This window comes from Haliotis rubra, unplaced genomic scaffold, assembly GCF_003918875.1.
Source record: "Haliotis rubra isolate DU_JTF1 unplaced genomic scaffold, ASM391887v1 Scf88, whole genome shotgun sequence".
In the NCBI taxonomy this organism is placed as follows: domain Eukaryota; kingdom Metazoa; phylum Mollusca; class Gastropoda; order Lepetellida; family Haliotidae; genus Haliotis; species Haliotis rubra.
In genome coordinates this window covers 50,849-72,297 of record NW_025767612.1, presented here as the reverse complement: position 1 = coordinate 72,297, position 21,449 = coordinate 50,849, and the positions used below count along the sequence as shown (strand labels likewise).

The window sequence follows — 21,449 nt, the reverse complement described above, 5'->3', positions numbered from 1 at the left end:
TGAGTGGCTAAAATCACAGACAGCTTGATAAGGTTATAAGGATCTATACTGATCCATAGGGGCGTGTCTCGCTTAGAAACAGCGTTAGAAAGACATATAGGTGTATAGACCCAACCCTACTATTAAAAGGAAAGGGAGGTAACGATGAAACCACCCTCTCCTCAATCAAAGTTAGATTTCACCACGTAAATTATTTTTAAGGCTCCGCCGAGGCCTACGGATTGAAAGCTAGATGATTCCCTGTAAAACGAGCTATAAATGGTCACAATCAGATCATTATTTCAAAAGTTATATGCCACAACTCACCGAAAACAGCTACCTCCACAATTCCAAGCCAAAATCATGGATCAGCCAAGACAACGTAAAATCACCTTTTAAATTCGTTTATTAATTCCAGCCACATTGACAGCACCTATGTAGCGCTAGATTCGATCGGCGGCCATATTCCACGGGTCTAAAAATTGATTGCAACATCTACATATCATTTCCTCGGCAATAGGCAGGCATTTTCTACAAAATCATCGGCAATCATACTCACTTGTCAGCCATAGATGACCTTGACATTCAAGTCATCCACGGGTCTAAAAACTGATTTCAACATCACCATATCATTTCCTCGGCAGTAAGCAGACATTTTCTACAAAATCATCAGCAATCATACTCACTTGTCGGCCATAGATGACCCTGACATTCAAGTGACATGAGCAGTAAATTGGTAAAAATAATTTTAGAGGTTAAATATTTATAAATATAATTTCCTAAAAATGAATCAATATGAAATGCATTTTTATAACTGCTAAAATTATTCTTACCAATTTACTGTTACGTACATCATCCCAAATAGAAGGAATATTGCAAAGTTCATATTTCACGCCCATTAGCAAACAGACAAAATCTTACAGGATATTTATTTTCCACCAATCGGAGGGCCCGAGTCAGTTTGTGCGGATCTGCTCAGGTCACTTGAATGTCAAGGTCATCTATGGCCGTCAAGTGAGTATGATTGCCGATGATTTTGTAGAAAATGCCTGCCTATTCCTGAGGAAATGATATGTAGATGTTTCAATCAGTTTTTAGACCTGTGGAATATGGCCACCGATCGAATCTAGCGCTACATAGGTGCTGTCAACGTGGCTGGAATTAATAAATGAATTTAAAAGGTGATTTTACACTGTCTTGGCTGATCCATGATTTTGGCTTGGAATTGTGGAGGTAGCTGTTTTCGGTGAGTTGTGGCATATAACTTTTGAAATAATGATCCGATTGTAACCATTTATAGCTCGTTTTACAGGGAATCATCTAGCTTTCAATCCGTAGGCCTCGCGGAGCCTTAAAAATATTTTAGGTGGTGAAATCTAACTTTGATTGAGGAGAGGGTGGTTTCGTCGTTACATCCCTTTCCTTTTATATAGTAATAGGGTTGGGTTTATGCAAATATATGTCTTTCTAACGCTGTTTCTAAGCGAGACACGCTCGTATGTACTGAACATCTCTATATAGATATTTAAGAAGCTGTAATCCATACAATTGCTACTTTGTCATTACCCAACTTCTATAGATACCTATCAAATAAGCTGATACGGTGGTTAATCTTAAAACCAGATAGCTTCTTACTTGATTAACATTTTCTCATTTCTGTACAGCACAGGCATGTAGAACAACAATTATTTTTATCAGCAAAAACTATTTACACCATGCAATTACAGATATCTTAAGAACTTCAAACAAAAACTTCAAAAAGTGTACACAAACACACAAAGCAGTATAAAATCCTAAAACACCATACAATGAGTTACACTGAACAGATGTCATATTGACATCAGTATCAAGATCAGCTTGCAGACATCAAAGTTTACAGTATTGGGCTTTGGTATGCTGCTTACAGCAAAACTGCACTAACATCACTGTGGAACATGCCAGCAAAGGTTCCCATGATGAGAGGTATTCTTATATGGGTATTCAAACCCAAATTGTAACCACCTGTGAATTCAATGTAATACCTATGTTAACTAACCTTCGCCAGGACTGATAAGTGAAGGGGCACTTATCAAATAAAATTTGCATTTTCCACTTGCTATGTCATTGTATGCTAGTCATTGTATTGTATTTAGCTAGTATGGCAGAACACCAGTACAGAGCATTTAGGGACACATGCACTGACTACTTCCCTCTCTGGGAGGGAAGGAACAATCTGATAAGGGCCCTTCTGACAAATCCTCTTTGGAGTTTTAATGAACGTTGTGTTACATAAGGCTTGAAGATATAATCTGATTCTTCATTTCCAGTTTTGTAACATGAAGTAGTAATATGGCCTATTGGGAATTGCTGGATTGTTACTGAAGGTGGGTGGGTGAGTGAGTGAGTGAGTGAGTGCGTGAGTGAGTGAGTGAGTGAGTGAGTGAGTGAGTGAGTGGAGTGAGTGGGTGAGTGAGTGAGTGAGTGAGTGAGTGAGTGAGTGAGTGAGTGAGCCTAGTGATCAGCAGTAGGGTTGACAATCCAGGTATGGTATTATTTGAAATGCAAGAAATATATCCTGATTATACAGATTTTCCCACTGACCTATCTTAACGTTTAAGCACAGGCATCCTCATGGTTTTTGCTAATATACTTCAGGGCAGAAATTTCCACTATTACACTACATTTGGGGAAGAGCAAACTTTATTTCTTAAATCAGTGACAACTTTTAACAACATTTAAAAAAAAAAACTTTATAGAAAAGACTATTTATTATCCATTTAATTCAATGCTTCATAAATTTTATCTCAAAATTATGAAACATCAAATTGACAATTTTAACAATAATTTCATGGATATGTAATAAAAAATTACCGATCATTGAAGAATCTTTTGCTGAGACTGCGAACAGATTCCATAGTCCCACTTTATTAGAGGCGAATAGTGCAGCACTGGTCGTGTGACTATCAGCTGTTAACATAGTGTCTGTTCCTATGTCTCAACTCCTTATATCCTGATTTCTTATCACATCGACCAGGAAGTCAATGTTCTGTAGCATTCTGATAAACGCCTGTAAAACAGGTAGCTGTACATATATGCATACATATATTTACATAAACCTGTGACAGAAAATAAAAACCCCAACCCAATCCTTTGATCTTTGTTTTACTTTGCTGAAATGTTCTTATAATGTAATTTGAACAAGTTGGTTTGTTGTTGAAATATCATAATATATCCTCACATTGTATAATGATGTCAGCCTGTAGATATTCTCATAATCCTTCTACAAATAATGGACTGGTTAACCAACCCAAGAACATAATTCTTACATCTGATAACTTTGGAACTCCATTTTGGTGATCATGTATCAGTTTGCCATCACCTTGTGTTGGAAAAGACATTGGAAGTTAATGATCTTTGGTAATTATCACTTTTATATCAACACATTTCATCCAGATTTGTCAATCAGAGGAACCAATTGACAAAAAAATACTTCTGATTTTGCTGGTTTTCAAAGTGATTACAAATACAATATCCATGAATGCATTTGTTGAACTCAGAACAATATTAAACTGAACATTAGCTGGTGGTCACAATATGTGACACTTGTTTTATTCAAAAGACAAAATAGCTTAAGCATGTTTACGGCATGCAACATGTAAGACTGGTGATGATGTTAGAAGTCCCCAGTATGCCATGCTTGTTGTAAGAGCTAGAGCTGAGAAGATCTGATAGTTACAGCAATACTTGGCTGATTGTGTGCCATCTAGCAGTAAACCACAGGTTACAATCTCAGATTTTATAATTTACTAGCTGTTGTGATGTAGATGTGCCACATGGAGTGTTGCCTGGTGGGTTGTGTTCGCCTGGGTCAAGTCAAGTCTGGGTCAGAGAAACCACAGACATGATGACACACAATCACCCAGACTGTATATCACTGGATAAGACTCATGTGTAATTTGGAACAATTCTGCAGGCAAATCCAGTGTAAGCAGATAAGGCATGTACAGGTTAAGTTCTGCCTTGTGGGTGAGGCAATGGAGAAGCAGAAGTTCTTGGAGAAGTCCCTCCCTGAACCCAATGAACAGTCACCCCCTCCTGCAATTCTTCATCAAGGGGAAACAAGTTCCATGCTTGTCTAGTGATGTTTTAGGTTTTAATATATAGCTCCAGTGTCTCAACAGGGGATAGGACTGGTGGAGCTTAAATGAATGGGAGACCCCAGCTTGATCAATGTCTTCATCCACAGAGTCATTTCCTGAAGAACAGCTATGTCAATGACAAAGGTGTGGCCGTTTCAAACATACCCACATACACTGAAGCATTTCTAGCAGTGAAGCATCTAGAAAGGTAAGTGAAGCAAGACAAACATGGATGACAAGGATTGTTAGATAATTTTAAGGATTCAATTTTATTTTATTAATACTCAAATGAAATTTAGTTTTCAGTAGTGATAGCTTCAGTGATTCATTATATAGACTAGAGCAAACAGGAGAGATGTCTGGCAGTACCAGACAAAGTTACAGTTTGGAAATGTGAGCTACAGATACTCCATCCATGGGAATAGGGAACATACACTGCAAAGTAATATAGCATGAAGCCAGATTTGACAGGCTTTCGGGCATAGGCAAAAAAATTTCACTTATTGAAAATCCGAACACAGTTTGTACCTCCATAACATAATTTATTGGTGACAGCGAGATTTTATTAAAAAGGCTACACGATACAGGGTTAGCCATCGATCTTCAGCTGTGACAACTAGAAACAAGGAAAAACATAATAGCTTCACACTGAGAATAATAGCTTGATTAAAATGAATTCCTTTCAGATAACTCAATCATTTTCATTACCAAAGTGGCAATTTCCTGATTAAAATGAGCAAATTTCACGAGAAAAATTATTTCTAATTTAACTTGTGCATATGACGGGTTTATTACATTGGGTACAACAGATTCAGGACTATACTTTTTCCTTTTTTATACAGCCATTTGAGCACATAATGAGTGAGTGAGTTTAGTTTTATGCCACATTCAGCAATATTCCAGCCATATAGCGGCTTATCACATAATGGACATCCAGAAGTTCATAAATTGTACAATTCCGTATTGCCTGCTTTATTGTGATACGATACATACCCAGATGGAGACTGATGATACACCACAACAAATAGAAGGAAAAGGATGACGTCTTTGAAATGCAACTCTAAAACTTTAGCATACAGCATTTTTGTTTGTTCAAGGATCGAAGATAAAGTTTTCTATCTAAAACAAAGGTACTTGTTTCAATCTTTATGGATCAGATGACCTATACACCAATACTGAGAGTGAATGGTATGAATCGTAAAACATTAGGATTTCATGACAACAGTAGCCAACACTTCTTGAGAAAACGCTAGACCAATATAAGATGATTTTAGTTTTACAGGTGGAAAGAAATATGACTTTGGCATGGCAACTCGCCTGGTCATCTTTCAATCAATCTTCAATAAAGTTGCTTTAGGAATAGCTGAATTAATTCAGTTACACAAGCTTTAAATTCTGATGCTTTCACAATACCATAAAAACTGTGACAAGCCAACACTAGGATCAAGGTAGCCTTCCTTAGGAGCAGTATTATGAGTTACCTGATTTCAACTGTGATATTATGTTTTTAGCACCAGCTAATACAACCTGACAATGCACAGTGATGATATCACCCCCCAACTTATGTCAATCTACATCCAACCCACACTCAACCCATCATTTACAGCCCAAATGGAAATATAGTATAGAATCGTGCTACTGCTGGGATGACTAGTCGTGTATAGTTGACAGAGAAAAGGGCTTTTGTTGAAAATCTCAAAGTTTCGTTTCATGTGATAGCAACCAAAATACCGGATTTATGGCAATGCTGTGATAGAGGTAGAGGATTTGTAAGAAATATATTTATGAACCACTTGGCTACCAAGGAGTCAAGCCAGCTCATGAGAGTCGAAAGTTAAAGACTAACACATGTCACAACAGCTTAACAAATCAAAGGCTAAATTTCATAAGCAACTTCCTCTTGCTAAGCCAACACAAATAGATTGACAAGGTGGAGCTGAAAGGTATTTACAGACACTTCCTGCTATAGAGAAAAAATACAAAGCAATGGTAGCGATCTGATAGATACATGCAGTTGTGTCAATTGAAACTTGTGTCAATAAAAGGTCTTGGTTTACAATAAAGCCTTTGACCATGATGAAAACAATATGAAATGTATCTTGAAAAATGTCTTGACGAAAGTGCAGATATTGCAGTATTTCCTCCAGTCAATTTGGAAATAATTTTAATACATACTGGCACTGCAGACAAATAATATGAGAAGAAGGTTATATTATGTTAGGCAAGAAACATAACAGACTAATATCTAATCTCTGAAATGAAAATACTTTATGCAAAAAATCAGTTAGGAAATTGTCTTAATATAATAAAACTTTCTAAAGGCACCAAGAGACTTTTTTTCATTTTCAGAAACAGCAGTCTAGATTTGCCACATATTATATTGCAAGAGCTGTATATTTTTGTATGACAGACTACTAACAAAATAACTATCCTCGTCACCCTGTCCAATTCTGGTGTATCTGGGAGAGATTGTGTAGGAACTGTGACTGATTCTGATGGCCTGCACTGAAAGAATTACACAGAACGATGGCACGGAAACAACCACCAGTCCACAGAGAAGTATCCAGATAGGAATACTTAGGTACATATTGGAATTTCTAGCTAGACCTAGCAGTTTCCAACTACATGTATTTGTCTACTTTGAATGAGTGGTTATTGCTTAACACAGCATCAGTAATAACCATTCATGGTGATAATTTGTCTACAAGGTCCAAGAGTTCAAGAACTTTGGTTATGTGTTTTGTTTGGCATTACATGCATACAGCCACTAGCCTTTAAAACTTGGATGCAGAGCATAGGATATAGTTTCACAATGACACAAGACATAGTATACAAGATATCAATGAGTTATTGAACACCTGGGGCCAACTACTAGTTAACAGTCTAAGTTAGGACAATCTGTATAGGCAACAGACAATAAACAATTATCTACTTTAAACAATGTCTAAATCCAAATTCAAGATGTTGATTGAAAGTTCTTGCCACCAGAGAGACCATTACACTGAAAAATCTACTGTTCCTATCGGATCTTTACTAGACACAATGATTTCCAAGAAGGGTTTTAAATGGTATTCCTTCATTCTCTAATACTACGAGCTAAATATTGATCAAATTGAAGAAATATAGAAAAAGATTAATGCTGTTTAACTTTAGAGGTATTTTTCTTTTGCGACAGGTCAACTTTTCACCTTTTCCCACACAACCATCAGGGGAGTGGCCGTAATTAGAATGAGAAATAAGTCAATATAGTAAAAATTGTACCACACAGTTGTTTATTTTGCTCAAGACTTTAGTCAATTTATTGCTGACTTGAAAAGGTGCACAGACTTAAATAACGTTATTTGTCTTTAAAACAATGCTTCACCAACTGACCACCATTTGTTTATGTTAACTGTTCTTATATATATACTAAGGTCAGATAAGGGGTTGTATTGAACACTGATCATAATTGGCACAGGAGAACAGATGGTTGGATGGTTCTAAGGACCTAGACTTGCACAAGTCGCCAAGTTAATAATTAATAGTTTAAATAAAAATTTTAAGAAATATAAGTGAATTGCCCCACTAACAGTCAGGTGTCTGCTTATCTAGACCTGACACTTTAAAGGATAGAATTATGTAATTTTCTGAGTAAAATTGATATTTTATACTTATCCTGACTCATGCTCTTTTGCTTGTCCCCTTCCTCTTGCGAACATAGTGGAACACTTGTATCTCCTTAATTGAAGCTCCCTTCAATGTAAAATCACTAATTGGTACTCACCCACGAGTTACCTCCCCTGCCGTAAGCTCGGGAACAGGTGTCGCCACCCTCTGGCCTCATGCTTCACTCTCTCCTGATTTTGCGAGCCCAACACTTGAATTTACAGGGAAATCCAAAGTGTTATGTGGGGAGGATGGGAGGGCTAACCTCATGAGTCAGGATAAGTATAAAATATCAATTTTACTCAGAAAATTACATATTTTTCCTTATCCTGACTCATGCTCTTTTGCTTGTAGAATCCACCGGAGAGGTGGTGGGTAAACAGAATACTTTGGATTAATTAGTGATTTAAGTAAGTGATATTGTAATAACCCCTGCGGGAACTTCATAAGGCATTGAGACTTAGGATATTTCCTTATAATAATCCATAGATATATACACTATAAGTGGGGTATTACCTTACTAATATACTGATATATCAATATATATATAAACTGCTACTCTAACGTAGCTGTACACTGAATATAACTCAGTATGAGCTTAAGGTTGAATAACCTAAGCTAAATATGTACATAGCCCTAGAACTCCATGGAGTTATAAGCTAGTGAATATATGTATCATATATCTAATAATCTCGTGGGGGTGAATATTAACGCCTCACGAGGGACTGTCAATTGCTGAGCCGAGGACCAAAGGACCCGAAATGATGAATGCCAGAGACGTCCTCGGTGGTGATATCTCTGAGATAGTGATTAGCAAACACCATGTTAGATTTCCAAAAGCATCCTTCCATAATTGTATTCAATGAACAGTTACCATGAAGGGCGAGGGTGGATGCCAATGCCCTGATTTCATGGGGATTTGATGCTGTTGGAGGGTCCAGTCCTGCTGCCTTATATAGGCGGCGTAAAATGACAGTTCTTATCCATATTGATATGGTGGTACGAGAGACTTCTGTCTGATTTGTAGGCGATAACGGGATGAACAATCTTCTGAGCCGATCTTCGCCTTGTTTTGGAACGACGTAAATAGATTATGAGAGCTCGTATTACTGGGCATAGAGATAAGTCCAATGTATCTTGAGATCCAAGAATTGAGGATAAGCGCAGGGATGTGAAATAACCTGTCTGGTTGACCTGGTAGTTGATTTTTAGCGATGAAATCCCATCTTAATCCCAGGTGCTGTCTTTTGATTTTCATCAAACTGTATCCTCTCATAATCTAGAGCATGAATTTCAGATATTCTGGCTGCCGTGGCTAGCGATAACAGGAAGACTGTTTTCTGTGAGAGAAATTCAAACGTTGTCGATTCCAATGGTTCGTAATCCTCACTTGTGAGGTGTCGTGAAAACTACATTCAGATCCCAAGCTGGGGCGTGGAATTTCCGCTTTGGTCCTCCAATCGGAAAGCACGTAGTAAGGCCAGTAACTCTGGTGTTCTTGTTAATTTAACACCCGTTCTCATAGAAATCACAGAACTAAGCGGCAAGATATGTTGACAATGTCGAGCCTTTTAAATGTTTGTTTTGCCGTAGTAACACAAATAGTCTGCCACTTGAGGATCGCGAGCATCTCTCGCTGTAAAACCCTTTGTTTGTTGCATAATTTTCGAAACTTTGCCACTTGTCATCGCATAAGTTACGCGTTGAGTATCGTAAGGCAAGCGTGACCGCTTTTGCCGCCCTGGTAGAATATCCTCTCTCTTGTTTAAACACATTTTAATACAGTCCATACGTGAAGTTTGAATACTTCTGGGTTTCTGTGCACCTGTTTGGTGTGAGGATGTATTAACAGGTTTGCGCCGGCTTTGGGTAGTTCTAGTGCGGTTGACCGATATCTTGTATTAAGGCGGAAACCACGTTCTGGCCGGCCAATAGGGCGCGCGACCAAAGTGAGTTGTAGGCTCTGGCGTTTGGTTGATTTTCTGTAATACTAGAGGTATTATTGCTGGGGCGGAAACGCCAGACGCATTGAGGCCTTCCCATGAAATGCTTAGAGCGCCTGTTGCCCATGCTTGTGGGTCTGGCACTGGTGACAATTTAATGTCGGTAGTTGATTGTTGAACCTTGTGGCGAAATAGATCTACTAGCTGCGCTCCTATTTGCTTGATTATCTGTGCAAATATCTCTGTATTGAGCATCCATTCTGTCGGCGACGTAGATGTGGCCGAGAGTCGCGCCTGCTAGTATATTCCTGGCTCCGGGAATGTGGCATGCTTTGACATGTAGATTTAGATCTTGGATTAATTCGAACAGTTGAAAGGTTAAATTCAAAAGGTTCGGCGATCTCGCTGAGCCTTGTCTGTTCACATAAAACGCCACTGTCGAGTTGTCGGTATGTATCATCAGGTGCGCATTCTGTAGAATGTTGCTCCAATGTCTTATGGCGCTGATTACAGCTTCATCTCTAATGCGTTTATGTGGAGTTTGCTTTCTAGCTGAGTCCATAACCCTGATGCCGGCCCGATTGAGAGATGAGCTCCCCAACCTTGGAGCTTTATGCTGCCTACATATAGATGGGTCTTGAATTCCTGCTCTGCTAAACAAATCCCTTCGCAGACATTCGATTTCTTTGTCCACCATAATAGATGAGGTCTGAGATGTATCGGTAGACTGAATGGTTGTAGGTCGGTCGAGATGTGTATTGACGAAGACCTGTAACGGACGTAACTGTAATCTGCCTATGACTGTCAAGTCTTGGGCTGATGTTAGAAGACCTAGTAAGCTCTGCCATTGTCGAAAGTGGTAGCGGTGACAGTAGAGCTGGTGGAATGATCTGTTGGATCTTGAGCCAACGGTCTTCTGGTACGACTATACGGTTGAGATTGGTGATAAATCGGATTCTAGGAATTGCAGATCTTGCGATGGTACTAGGTCCGACTTGTGTAAGTTTACTAACCATCCCAGCTGTGTTAGTAGCTTTATGATGTAGTTTAACTGTAGTTTGAGATGCTGTGGATCTTGATCTACTTGTATCCCGTCGTCGAGGAAGAACGCACTGCGAGTCTCCTTGACGATGTAGATAGATAACAATCGGTTTCGCTTATCCCTCGAATAACCATGGGGCTGATGCTATTCAATGGGAGTACTTTCCACTGGTAATGTAACCCGTCTAGCGTAAACCGAAGGTATTTCCTGATTCGGATGTATTGGGATGTGCAGATAAGCATCTTGTAGATCTATACTGCCCATGTAGTCCATGGGGCTTAATCATCTGCCGTAGCTGCGTAGATGTATCATAGTGAACCTGGGTGGTTTGTTTAAGTAAGTCTTGTTGAATAAGCTCATGTTGTAAATGAGTCTGTATTTCTCCTTGGAGTTCTTCTTGGGTACTAGGAAAACTGGGGAGTAGAAACCTGGTTCGATGTTTCCTTGCTCTATTACTTCTATGGCCTGCTTGGTTAGGAGTAATGTAACCTCTTTAACTTTAGTAGTTGTTGTGCCTCTACCTCGAACTTGTGAGGGTTGACTGTTAGTGGAGGCTTGGCCTGTAGTGGGATACCTAAACTGCGTTGAAGAATGTTGGAGACATAGGTGTCTTGAAGTATTCCCCAGTTTTCCCAGTGTAGTTGAAGACGCCCACCCACTTGTGACGGTTGTACTGGAACGGCTGGGGTGGAAGACTCCAGTCGTTCGAACCTGTCTTTCAGCTTTATAGTTGCGGGAACCTCTGGGTGTCCTGCCTCGCCCTGACCCTCCTCTATAGTTGCCATATGGGCTACTTTAAAAGAATCTCTTCCCTGGAACTGGCAATCTTCCTGTCTCTAGCTCTTTGTAGGCCCGTGAATTTAGATCTCCCTGAGTATCTTTGTGAAGTCTGTCGAATGACACTGGCTAGCGTGTCCATCGATTTAATCATCAGGACTTCTCTAGAATCCTTGGTGACTTCTTTGGAGACTGTGTCTATTCCTCCGTCAAATATGGATGGGGAAGACCACGGGCTGTATATAGTGGAGCTGTAAAGTTCTCACCCCAGTTGCAGGAAGCTAGGAGGCCTTGACGACGAGCTAAGGTCAGTGCTGCTGAGACAGACGCCAGATGATCTGTTAAAAACTGCTGGTCCTTCTTTTGCATCAGTAGGGCCGAAAGTAAATCATTCTGTCATCTTCAGAGGTCGTGTGTTCAAATCTGGAGATAAGTGTCTCATTTATTGTTCTAGATCTATTTAGACCGAAGAACATACTGGCCATGGTTTCTTCTAATTTTAAGGATTCATCTCAAATGAAATTTAGTTTTCAATAGTGATAGCTTCAGTGATTCATTATATATAGACTAGAGTAAACAGGAGAGATGTCTGGCAGTACCAGACAAAGTTACAGTTTGGAAATGTGAGCCTACAGATACTTCCGTCCATGGGAATAGGCATACACTGCAAAGTAATTAGCCCGAAGAACCTCGCCTCGTGTAGTTTCTATCTGAACCAATTTCCATCATCAATCTTGTAGTACTTTGTTCTTGCATCGAGATCAGCTTATAGTTCTCATCGATGTCTTAATGCTTTGAAGAAGGGTTCCATATTATGCGTGGAGAACTTCTTGGCGCTTGTGAAGTTGGCAGATGATGTGAAGTCTGAAACCTTGTGGCTTTGTTAAATGCTGTATCTAGGTTCTGAGGTACCGCTAATCGGGCTTGCCCATTGTGGCGCTCTGAATAGCATTGTGGCTCATCTTCTTTCATCAGATAAGTCTATGTTCTGAGGTATCGCCAATCGGTCGATTGGGGGTGATGTGTAATAGCATCTAAGGCCATCAGAGATATTGACCATCCTTTATTGCCACTATTGCCATGAGAGAGTCTTAGAATATTGAATTTATCCAACATCTTATCTCTGCATCTGAGAAATACCTCCAGATTATTGACCACAACAAATAGAAGGAAAAGGATGACGATCTTTGAAATGCAACTCTAAAACTTTAGCATTACAGCATTTTTGTTTGTTTAAGGATCGAAGATAAAGTTTTCTATCTAAAACAAAGGTACTTGTTTCAATCTTTATGGATCAGATGACCTATACACCAATACTGAGAGTGAATGGTATGAATCGAAAAACATTAGGATTTCATGACAACAGTAGCCAACACTTCTTGAGAAAACCTAGACCAATATAAGATGATTTTAGTTTACAGGTGGAAAAGAAATATGACTTTGGCATAGCAACTCATCGCCTGGTCATCCAATATCTTATCTCTGCATCTGAAAATAGTCCTCTCCATCATCTTCCATTCCATCATCATAGATAAGAGGTTGTTGCTCTTCTGATGTAGGGCTGTGTGGCTCTCATCTATATCGCTTTGACGCTTTTGTGGAGATCTAGTTGTAGGCTTATGTGCAGACCTGTGAGGTGATCGGACGTGGTGATCGGCCGAGGTGATCGCCTTGGTGATCTATATCGATAGGTTGACCTTCTTGGCGATCTATGAGGGGACTGATAGCTTCAGCGAAGCTCTTGTGTAGTCCCTTTGCTGATCTTTAGATGAAGACGCATCTGGGTTCAGGTGTGTCCTTCGCGAACGCTTCGCATAAGCCAGACAGAGGCCTCGTCCTGGGGAACGATGATATGACCTTCGGGCGAAGGCTTGCGGTGGTCTGGTGATCAGATTCCATATCTGAGTATGACCGGGGTAGAAGGTGATGATTCTTCCCGCGAAGGCCTTCGCTCAAGGCTGTACATCTGGGTCCTTCGTCGAGGTGGTCTGTGACTTCCTTCGCGAAGGCTGCATTGTCGCGGGCTGCTACGCTGACAGATGGTGCCCTGGGGTGCTGTCTCACGTTGGAGCCTTCATGAAGCTTCGGACCCTGGGATGGCTGCTTTCTCCAGTCTATAGTGGCCTTCCATCATAATCATGATCTGTTTCATAAGATCGCTTTGGGATGATCTGCGACGTGAGTAGATGGTGCCCTTTCTGCTGTGTTAGCGGTGGGGCCCTCAGCGATCTCGCCTGACATCAGTGTAGAGGCATCAGGCTGCTTGTTGATCTCTGCTGACGTCACTGTCGCTGTCACTGGTCGCCTTCTTGTGGCATGATGTCGGTATGATGATCGGCTGGTCATCGTGAGAGGCCCAATTCTGCTGCTGGAACGATCTCGCCTGGAGAAAGTTCTCGATGACTTCAGAGATTTCCCTTTGGAGGAAGACGCTGCCCTGGGGTACGAAGTCTCGCGCTGAGAAGACGTTGAGGCCTCTTGGACTTTGTCTGCGATGACTGGATGTCTGGAGAGGCCGGTCGCTTCTTAGAGGTGACGGACTGCATCCCACGCCCCTCTTCCGATGGGGTCTCAAGCAGAACACCAGACGGGAGGGGATCACTTTCGACAGCAGTTGACTGGATGGGCAATCCGACGACGGGCCATGTCTACACCTAGTTTGCGTGACCTATCTGCAACACGCCTCAAGACGCAAAGATGGTATTTATCAAAGGCAGAATTGGTTAAATTTATGCAGTAACTGCAATCGCGGAGTCAAACGCATTAAGCGAGAAGTACAACTAGGGCATACCACATGCGATCCGCGCAGCGAAAACGTAATCTACAAATAGTACAGTTTTTCATCAATGTAAAACTAGCTGAACAATCACTTAACTCAATGAATAAACAGTAGAAATAATGATTAATTATTAACGCAAATAACTGAAGGATACTAGCTATACCTTTATAGTAAACTATAAAAGGTAACTAACTAAGAAAAACCAAAGGATATAGTGTGTAAGGAGACACAGGCGCTCTCACATCCTGCTCACTGGGCGAAGAAGGAGAGAGTGAAGCATGAGGCCAGAGGGTGGCGACACCTGTTCCCGCGCTTACGGCAGGGGAGGTAACTCGTGGGTGAGTACCAATTAGTGATTTTACATTGAAGGGAGCTTCAATTAAGGAGATACAAGTGTTCCACTATGTTCGCAAGAGGAAGGGGACAAGCAAAAGAGCATGAGTCAGGATAAGGAAAAATAAATGTACTATGGGATGAGCATTCAGTACAGCCTTGGAGCAAGGATACTAAGGACCTGGTAATAGGTACTGACATAACATCCCCAATTCCTTTGCTAAAGCTTCAGTTGGTATTGGTCTTAAAGGCAAACAATGACAGAAATCTAATGCCAGAACAATTAGTGAAAATTCAGAAAACCTTTATTTAGTGGGCCAATACACCCAACTCACTCACTCAAACAGAGGCTTATTGGAAGGTTGTTCAGGAAAGTGATAATAGAGAATATTATATTATCCAAAATGTCAGGAGATATGCTGCAGTCTTCAACGTCTATGACAATCACTAAGTGAATAAAATGGGTCCATTAATAATGCACATGTCAGTTCTCTGGTTTCAAAGTGTGATCAGGCAAGCTGGGGAGCCATGCTGTGGACAAACTTGTTAAAGATAATAAAGTCATGATGTCACAGCACATGACTAAAAGCTAAATCAACACACAGGACTCTGTATTTTGTACCCTGCCTGTTGGACTACCTAGACAAAACTCATACACAGACCATGCTTATCTGGTGCAAGATTGATTTTGGTCACATATAATATATATGGTAAAACCCAATTCAAGAAAATGGTAAAACCCAATTCAAGAGAATAGTCAAGTTCAACTGAATGATCAAAATGGAATGAATTAGGATAAAGGGAGATCATTCAAGGATCAGTTTTATGCCAGAAGTTCATGGGACTACAGCCCTTATAGTTGTTATTTGATAGCTTTACACCTTAAACTGTACTCTAGGCCTTCTGGCCTCTAAATGCAATAAACTTATAGTTTATAGTTCTTATAGTTCTTATACACCATCAGTCATTAATGATATCTCTATGAAGGCACATAATACTCATCACCAGCAGTTTGACAAAGCCACTTTTCACAGGTCAGTGGAAAAATGACTCATGCTGTTCCACAGGTAACAAAAATGCAGGATTACCCAAAGGAACTGCACTCTGAATAGATGTCAAATTTCTTCCTGAGATGAGAATCCTGGCAGCATCATGATGTAAAGTTTACAGCAGACCTATACTTACTTTTCTAGTTTCTCATCAGGTGATGACATCTTCAGACCCAGTTTCTCCAGGAACTCATCAGGCAAACTTGGCGTGACTGAGTCCTGGGATGGAGGGGGTGGGGTCAGTGTGTTCTCTGATAACGTCAGGAGCTCAGGGGGAGCCATATCTCCCTCACTTAGTTCTCGTAGCTCAGGTAGTTTCATTGTGCGCATATGATCCCGCTTCTTAGCCAGGTTGTTCTGAAAATATAATGATAAGATCATACTGAGTGTTCTAAATGTCAAAGTTCCAACATGCTTGATTATACCCAATTGTACAAAAGGTATTTTCTTGAATATACTGATCATTCCCGAATAACAGTTTAAATCGGGGACATTTCAGCAGCATCATTCAAATTGGAGTTTTAGTTTGTAATTTATTCACTGATATTTAATTTGTTTTTCCTTTAAAATGTATCTCTGCAATAGTATACAAATCTTAAAAGAAAATCACGTTCTCAAATTCAACTTTCTTAAAGGTCACATGCAACCAAAAAATCAAACATAATTAAAACACAATTATCACTTATTCATGACATATAATATACATTGCTGGTTACGAAAAAATATATAAACAAAATTATAAGCGTACAATCGCAAATAGAAAGTGCAAAATTGTGTACTTCGGTTTACTCCCCAAGAAACGAAGCAGCCGGGATACCGAACCCAGTCAGAGCGGGTGGGTGTGCACTCAAGTGTAACGGCTGGTTCATTTGCAGATGCCTTCACTGCTCATTGTGTGTAAATACATGCTCATTTTTTGCGTATAACATTTTGCAATCAACAGACATCATAACATGTCATGTGTTCAAGTATCACACCTGCCTGTCTGTGTAATTACATAATGTGACAGAGACCGAACTCGGGCCATAAATCAATGCATTTTGTTTATGGTGTATAGCCTGATTGGTGTTAAGTTCAAATTGCATGTGGTCAGTGATAGCAGCTGTGTATTGAATATTGTCATTAGCAGACAAGCAGGCAGACACACAGGTGTCAATAAAACAAGACATTGAGTTTTGTCTGTGACAACGACATATCTATATCACAGTTAGAAATTCTGTCAACGCTAAATAATGACATTGCTTTTAAGCATCGAATTGAGAAAGTGTCTCGTAAGAAGAACGTGTGGTGAAATAGACAAATGAAATTATATAAACAGTTAATTTACTGTCATAACATATAAAAAGCTCACTTCCTGTGAGATATCAACAAAACATTAGAAAATAGCTCACACCAAAGCCTTCACCCAGTATTCACCCGACAACCTCGCTTCCAAGCTTGTGAACCTATTTACTTGCGACATGCTATGAGCTTGAGAGCCCAGTTGTTGAAACCCGCTTTCCCCAGAAAAGTCTGGGAAAGTTAGTGAAACGCTTGAACCCGATTTACGGCGTTTATTTTCATCGCGTTATTTTTCAACTTTATAAGTTGAATTTGCATTTTTGACGATTTGTTTCGATATGTCCATACCGAAAGGTATCAGAATCTGCAAAGTTGTGTTTTACGTTGCATGTGACCTTTAATGTTAGCCTACAGTTTACAAAAGGCTAATACAATAGAATAGAAGCGACAAAATCCTTTGAGTCAATTGTACAATTGTGACTATATCATGAACATATATTTGTTTCAGCAGTATTACAGCTGTACGATTTTGTTTGTAAACAAATTGAGTCTGAACCAGACAATTCAGTGATTGTCACCATTTGATATGATCACAGAGCATGTGTGTATGAATCACTATGAAATAGTGATGATACCAGGTGTTCGCAAAAAGGTGACCATATCCTGCCCCACCGGTGGCACCTGTCATTAAAACATTTTAAGTGAAGTTTATGTTTCTATGCCAATTAACATCACTTAATGCTGACTGTATTGTTTGTTTCTTGTATCCCAGCATAATTTCCTTAACAGTAAAACAAGAAAAAAACTGATTTGGTCTAATCTGACACAATTGTTGAAGGATTTGATAAACCAAATAAATGTCAGAAGATGTTACTTATGACTAAATATTGTTAAATGTTCCAGTCAGCCAATTTTCAGCTTTATCTGGGTGGCCTGTGGATAACTGAGCCTGGGGTTTACAAAAGTAGTGGTTGACAGCATGAACAACACGTGCTGCTGGTGGAGCATCAACATCATCAGCAAGTCAAACACTGTACTAGGGTCCTCACTAATCGGATCTTGAAACAATGAAAAATAACAACCATTAAAACAACAAAATCATTTATGTCTTTTAACGCCATTTAGAAGTTGTTATAGATGACCAAGATATTTTAAATTTTAAAGAAGCTTAAATCCATAAAATATCTTGGTCAACAAAATCATTGTTACAATCTATGTCTTCAGCCACCTATCTGAAGCCCTTGTAAGCAAAATGTCTTCCAGACCAACAATCTCAGCTGATGATAGTTAACAAAATGTAAAAAGAGTTGATATAAAACCCATGGAAAAGTCGACTGCTTGCAAGGCAATACTGCGATGTATGGACATTTATATAACACACGTTATATTTGGGATTACACTTTCACAATAAAGTACAGATTCCAGTACTTTTGGTTCCCATCCGGGATTTGAACCCACACCCTCAGGCAGCTAATCACCAGCACACAAAGTCAGCCACCTTACCAACACAGCCACCGCAGTGGAAGCTACGGAAGGCTGGGACTCAACCCAACAAAAGAACAAGAATCTGTACTTTATGGAGAAAGTGTAATCCCCTAATATGTAATTTTCTGAATAAAATTGATATTTTATACTTATCCTGACTCATGCTCTTTTGCTTGTCTTCTCTTCTTCTTGCGAACATAGTGGAACACTTGTATCTCCTATTGAAGCTCCCTTCAAAAAAGAATAGACGTAAAATCACTCCTACCAAGAGTTATCTCTCCAGCCGTTTAGGCGGGAAACTGTGGCGCCACCGTGCCCACATGCCTCACTCTCTCCTGATTATGAGCCCGACACTTGAATTTGCAGGGAAATCCAAAGTGTCTAGTGGGGAGGCTGGGTGGGCTTACCTCATGAGTCAGGATAAGTATAAAATATCAATTTTATTCAGAAAATTACATATTTTTCCTTATTCTGACTCATGCTCTTTTGCTTGTAGAATCCGACGGAAAAGGTGGTGGGAAAAGCACTTTAGGATTTCTTTAGTGAATTTTACGTCATATATATACCCGCCTACGGGAACTTCGCAATGGCACTGTATTTACTGGTAAACTCTGCTGCTGTTGCGACCCTGACCTTCCAGCTGCCTTTAAATGGGGGGACCACAATAGTTAAGTTTTGGTCCTTTCTTCTGTTAACATTTTATGTGGATTTTGCGACTCTATCTCTTGATGCAAGCACCAAGTGGAGAAGCGACCCATTCCTGTACAAGTATCCTTACAAGTACTGGGTCATATCACTTATGCTAGTTCTTAGACGTGCATCATGATTTAAGCAGAACTCTGCTGAGTGTAAGCTTAGTAAGTCATGCGATAAAAAGGGCGAGACTCCGTCTCAGCGCCTTAGTGGGACTGTCAATTGTTGTGTTACAATAAGTGGGCCGAAATGGTGAATGTAAGAGTCGTCCTCAGTGGCGATGTCCCTCAAGTGGTGGTTGGCAAACACCATGTCCCATTTCCAGAAGCAGCCCTCCATTATCGTCCTGATAGAGCGATTCCCAAGTATAGAGAGCGTTGACGTCAGAGCTCTCTTCTTCATGGGTTGGAGGCTCTTGGAGGATCCAGTCCTGCTGCTTTGTAGGCCCGTGAGCATGACAGTTCTGATCCAGCTTGATATCTTAGTCGCGGAAGACCTTCGTCTGTGCCGCTGTTGATATTGAGACGAAAGACATTTGAATTTCCGTCTCATGGACCTGGATCGTTGTAGGTAGACTTTCCATGCTCGTACTGGGCACAAGGATAAGACCTGCGTATCCGGTGATCCAAGGGCTGATGATAGTGTTGGGACGTGGAACTGTCTGTCTGGATGACCTGGCAGTTGATTCTTTGCTATGAAGTCCCATCTCAGTCCCATATGCACGATATTTGATTTGCATCAAATCGTGTTCTCTCAAATCCAGAGCATGTATTTCCGACATCCTTGCTGCTGTTACTAAGGTTATCAGGAACAGCTTTCTGCGTCAAGAACTTCGAATGATGTTCTCTGTAATGGTTAAGTAGATGTCACTAGTGAGATGTCATAGAACAACGCTGAGGTCCCATACCGGAGCTTTAAATCTCTGATGTTGGTCCTCCAATTAAAGGGCGTAGTAAGGCCAGTAACTCTGGTACTTTTGTCAGTTGCACTCGGCGTCCTCATGGCGATAACTGATCTCAATGCCGCTAGGTATGTTGAGAGTGTTGACCCTTTTAACCGCTTCCTTTGTCTAGGTGACAAAGCTAGTCAGCCACTTGAGGATGTGTCACTTTCATGGCTGTGAAGCCGATCCTCAAAACGTATCTTTTGTCTCGAAGCGTCTCTACTTGTCGTCAGACAAGTTGTGTGAAGACTTGCGTAAAGCTAGTGTGACTGCTTTCGCTGCTCTGGCGAAATATCCTCTCTTGTTCAAGCATGCCTGATACAGTCCACACGTGTAGCGGAACACCTCCGGGTTGCCGTCGCCTGCTTTGTGTGAGGATGTACTAGTAGATTCAGTACACTCTGGTAGTTGCAGTAGAGGCAGTCCTAGGTCTTGTATGAGAATAGGAATTCATATTCTCGCTGGTCAAAAGCGTGCCCCAAATAGTTGTGGGTCTCTCGCCTGACTGATTTCTGCAATACCCTAGGTATTAGAGCTGGTGGAGAAACACGAAGTGTTTAGTCCTAGGCAGGAGATGCTTCGCGATGTCCGTTGCCCCCTGTCCGTGGATCTGGTATTGGTGAGGCGAATGTTATCACTTGACCCTTGTGGGGAAGAGGTCTCTTAAAGGTTCAACCATCTCTTATATGATCTGTTTGAAGATCTCTGAATGTAGCATCCAGTCTGTTGAGAATGGCCGCATTGGACAGGATAGTGTATCTGCTAACACATTCTTGGTTCTTGGAATGTGGCATACTCTGCTGTGGACAGTCAGGTTGACTGTTATACTGATCAACTGAAAGCAGAGGTCCAGAAGGTTTGCCAACTTTGTTGATCCTTCTGTGGATGTAGACCGTCACTGTGGAGGTGACTGTGTGTACCGTTAGATGAGCATTTTATAAAAAAGCTGATCCGGTGGAGTATGGCGTTTATTGCTGCTTTCATTTCCAGCATATGGAAGTGCAGATCGTCTCTGCTATGGTCCATATCCCAGCTGACACATTGTTGACAAGGTGTGCTCCCACTCTAGGAGAGATCGTCCCCATAGAGATCGTCTTGTACTGCGACCCGCTAATTAGGTGCGTCTGCAACCCTCCTCGCGCGGAGTTCACCAATATGTAGATATGGGTTATAACCTCTCCGGATCGTCCGGTTGTATATTCATGAAGACCAGTAGTGGCGTAGTTGTAATTTTCTCTGCATGTCATGTCTTGTGCTGGCGTCACGAAAACCCAACAGATTCCGCTTACTTAAGTAGTAAAAGCGGAGAGAGTAGTGCTTGAGATACAAGAACTTGTATCTATATCCTACGATCTTGACACCCTTACCGTGTCTGTAAGGAA

The 21,449-nt window shown here is 40.6% G+C and overlaps 1 protein-coding gene across 6 annotated transcripts in view; it reads right to left on the bottom strand.

The window, feature by feature from the left end:
• Positions 1–21,449, bottom strand: part of LOC124263361 (inositol 1,4,5-triphosphate receptor associated 1-like) — a 105,854-nt gene that overhangs the window by 49,727 nt on the left and 34,678 nt on the right. For all 6 annotated transcript variants that reach the window (XM_046697959.1, XM_046697960.1, XM_046697961.1 and 3 more), the window contains exon 7: positions 15,802–16,022. In XM_046697959.1, coding sequence (XP_046553915.1) covers positions 15,802–16,022 — 221 coding nt within the window. The remainder of the gene's footprint in view (positions 1–15,801; positions 16,023–21,449) is intronic.